This window comes from Gastrolobium bilobum, unplaced genomic scaffold, assembly GCF_033153095.1.
Source record: "Gastrolobium bilobum isolate Gb01-03AN ecotype WA unplaced genomic scaffold, APGP_CSIRO_Gbil_v1 utg21381, whole genome shotgun sequence".
NCBI lineage: Eukaryota > Viridiplantae > Streptophyta > Magnoliopsida > Fabales > Fabaceae > Gastrolobium > Gastrolobium bilobum.
Genome location: NW_026900146.1, coordinates 85,301 through 89,254, shown reverse-complemented (window position 1 = coordinate 89,254; position 3,954 = coordinate 85,301). Strand labels below are relative to the sequence as shown.

The following is a 3,954-nucleotide window of genomic DNA, read 5'->3' as shown; positions in this document are numbered from 1 at the left end:
TTAATAAGTACAAGTACAGTTATAACTATTTTGATAATGAAAGTGATAAAAAATAGTATTTATTTGCAAGTGACTTAATATATGTTAAAAAAATTGATATAGTTAATCTAACTCTAAGTATACAATTTTAATTTATTTAAAAACCCACTTTAAAATTTAACATAACACATAAAATAAAAAAAGAAAGACAAGGAGAATATTTGAACAGAAACTGATAAATAATGGCATTTATCTGTTTCGCTATTGGGAAAAATGTGGGCCACGCTTTAATTGTGCACTAAACTAAAAGGGGCAACGTGGCATTCCGCAACTCGCGAGTAGCAAGTTGCTTCAGTCGCACCCGCGAGTGTGACATGTTCGAAATTATCCACAAAGTGCTATTTCTGGGTACGCTTTTTCTTCGCTCACCGAATTAAAAAAAATAGAAAGACCAACAGCCACGACAGGCGTACGACACGTGTCTATGACAACTTTTGCCGTGAGCCACAAGATTCCTTCGAATTCTCGAGATTTCGATGTCGGAAAAAAAAAAACTGTTTTATTTGTGCTTTTTGAATTTTTTGACGAGAAAAAAAAATGAAAATTCAACATCTGACGTGGCATCCCGTCCTTGTTCCTTTTTCTTTTCCTCACAATCACAAAGTAGTCTCAAGAGTCGGAGATTTCACTTCCAACTTCTCTTCTTCTTCTTCTTCTTTTTCATCTTCCTTTTCTTACCTAAAGCTTTCAAGTTTCTCTCTTCGTTTCTGACCCATCAATAACACTGTCACCCATTAGAGAGAGAAGTAGTAGAAGCTTGATCACCGGTGAAAATTCATTGGGTGGTTGTGTTTGTTGTTTGATTAATAGTCAAGGAAGTGTTTGTATGATAAATATTCTTTTGGATCAAGAAGGTGGATCCCTTTTTGTACACGATTCTCTGATTTCGTTTCTAGCTTTCTAGTGGAAAGTGGGAAGAAGGCTTGGACTTGTGATTTGCTTGTTTGTATTCTACTGTTCTTATTTGGGGATTTATATAGAGAAAGATTAGTTTCACTACTTGGTGTTGTGATCTGTGCGTAAGGGAGGGAAGTAATATCCAACGATATAGTTGCAGAAAGATTAGCACAAGAGGGAGAAGAAGGTCTTGACCAGTGGTTTTTGCAGCTATGGCGATTCAAGTATGTAATGAATAAGTTTATGTTATGTTTTCCTTTGATATCAATTATTTGATACTGTAGTCTCATTTTTATAGGGTAGCTGAGGTTGTTGTTTGAGTGTTGATTGTATTTGTTTTTGGGTTTGCTCTGATTTCAAGCTTACATATTCCCATGTCTTGGGTGGGATATGTTTATTGACTTGACTATTTTGTAAAGAAGTAGATGGAAAAGAGAGAACCTTTATTGTGTTTTGGTTTACCTCTTTCAAACGCTAAGTATGCATAGATTTCAAAAATTGGTTGAACTTACGCTCCTGAAAAGTTAATTTTGAATGCTTCACTTCAGGAAAAGGTTTATTAGGAGCAGAGGACCTGCTTAAGGGCTCATATATGACTTCTTTCTTGTCCTTATCAATGGAGAATTTACTGAATTTTTTCCTTTCCTAGGGGTCGTTTCAATATAGAATTTATGATTATTGATTGATTTTCTCTACATGTCTTCATGTGGAGTGAAAGATTCACTTGAAAGATGAATGATTCTTTGTTAGATAAATGATTTCTGGTCTAGTTGGCTCTTATATTATATGAAAAATTTTGTAGTTGTCTTTAATGATTACAATTGCATTAAATTTCTTTGCTTTTTGAATCAAATGTAGGATCAAAATGGATTTACTAGATCAATGGGTGGTCCTCCAGTTGGAAATGGAGTATCTTTGAGTTCTGGACTACATTCTGTTCCACATATTCAACTTAATGATCAGTTTTCTTGCGGGAATGACTATGCTCTGAAGGTTCTCCCTTGAATCTTATGTACTTGTGGCACTGGCATATTATAAAAATTTGATTTTCACATGTCTTTGTGTTATCTTTGTTTTAATCAATTTTTCTTTCTACTTCTATAGGTAAGGAAACCATATACTATCACCAAACAGAGAGAGAAATGGACAGATGAAGAACATAAGAAGTTCCTTGAAGCTTTAAAGCTGTATGGCCGGGCCTGGCGACGTATCGAAGGTATCATTAGTTTAGAACTTACATATCTTAGGCAACAATGCTTTTAGGATTTCTAGTTAAAGAAAAATATAAATAACTAATGAAGGAGTATGATTGTGCTTGGTCTAAGTTTTGAGATCCTTTATTTTCACCACAGAACATGTTGGCACAAAGACTGCTGTTCAGATTCGAAGTCATGCTCAGAAGTTTTTTTCTAAGGTTTACTGCTCATTCTAGCAACCATTCTCTACCATATTTTGTCTATTTGCCATAAACCATATATCAAACTATGTTAAGAGTTTGATGACCCTAGGATATCCAAAGTGCTAACTTCTTTGAGATTGAAGGGTTCATTGACCTGGGCTTGAATTCACTCTAATTAACTCCTTTGTCTTAACTTCATGACAGGTTCTTCGTGACTCTAGTGGGAACATTACAAGCACTGTGGAGTCGATTGAAATTCCTCCTCCAAGACCAAAACGAAAGCCAATGCATCCTTACCCTCGTAAGCTAGTAGAGAACTCCAATAAAGAAATTTCGATACTGGAACAGCCAATGAAGTCTAATTCTCTGAAGTCATCAGATTTTGATCAAGAAAACCAATCTCCCAAATCAGTATTATCTGCAGTTGGTTCAGACAGCCTTGGTTCCTCTGATTCAGATACACCAAATGGAAGTTTATCACCAATGTCATCCATAAGTGGTGTCCATACAAGTGGTTTTTCACTTGCTGAACCCAAAACACCATCAGAGGAACCCGGGCTAGATGTTGATTCAGCTCATGATGAGAAACCTCTTTTGGTATTTCCCAATCCATTTCATTTTATTGACTACAATATTATCACTAAAATAGCTTGAGAAAATGATATATGATTTTGTATTCTTCTTTTTGATCTTAATGTCTAGAAACTCGAGCTTCCCACCAATGAAAGTCTTCCTGACAAAGAAGACACAGCAGAAGAATCATCTCGTCGTACTCTCAAACTTTTTGGGACGATTCTATTTGTAACTGATACCTGTAGACCATGTTCTCCAACAATTGAGGCATGCAAACCAATACCCCTTGACGTAAATGTCCATTGCCTCAGCAAAAGGGATGGAAAATTTGAACTTGTTGGTCACAGTACACCAAGTGAGACATCATCCATATCCCAACTAAGGGTGAAAGTGATACCTGAAACACGTGGCAAAGGGTTTCTTCCCTATAAAAGGTGCTTTGCAGAGAGAGAAAACCAGTCTTCATATGTAACCTCTGATAAGAGAGAAGAGCAACGTATACGCCTTTCCTTATAGCTAACCCTCAATGGTTTTTCCTTCAAAATAGTTATCCCTTTTGAGATAGACAACAGCTGTTTTCAGCTGCTGGATTAGATGGTATTAGAGAGGAAGGAAAAAAAAAAAAAAAAGGGAAGCTTAAATTTTTTGACATTTCTGTTTGCATTACAAGTTCTCCAACTGTTCAAATCCACCAACCTGCCTTTTGTATTTCTTCGAATCATATTTTTGACTTTCAAATGTGAATTACCTACTTCTTTTTTTAACCCAACTTTTTTATGCTCATTAGAAGTCATGAAAATTCTTCAAAGTGTATGTTACATATTTGTGCAATGCTAATGAGCATACTTGTTCATAGGTTCTCAAATTTTTCCGTTCCCAATTGAATCGTTCCTAGTTGAATTAGTCCAACTAGATGATTTAGTTTGATTTTAATAACAGTGCATTATTGCAATAAGCTCTATCCATGGACCTGGTGTACGACACACGGATTTCAACTAGAGTAGCTTATTTTAAAAGGAAAAAAATGTTTATCTTTCTAAACGACA

General features: G+C 35.5%; 1 protein-coding gene across 1 annotated transcript; it reads left to right on the top strand.

Annotated features, from left to right (window-relative positions):
* The first annotated feature begins 664 nt into the window (after positions 1-664).
* On the top strand, positions 665-3,749 carry LOC133295511 (protein REVEILLE 1-like). The gene is made up of 6 exons (XM_061494351.1): positions 665-1,160; positions 1,795-1,929; positions 2,041-2,152; positions 2,289-2,350; positions 2,540-2,932; positions 3,038-3,749. Exons 1-6 carry the CDS (start codon positions 1,149-1,151, stop codon positions 3,422-3,424), a joined length of 1,101 nt encoding a protein of 366 aa, XP_061350335.1. The 5' UTR covers positions 665-1,148; the 3' UTR covers positions 3,425-3,749.
* Positions 3,750-3,954: the final 205 nt, after the last annotated feature.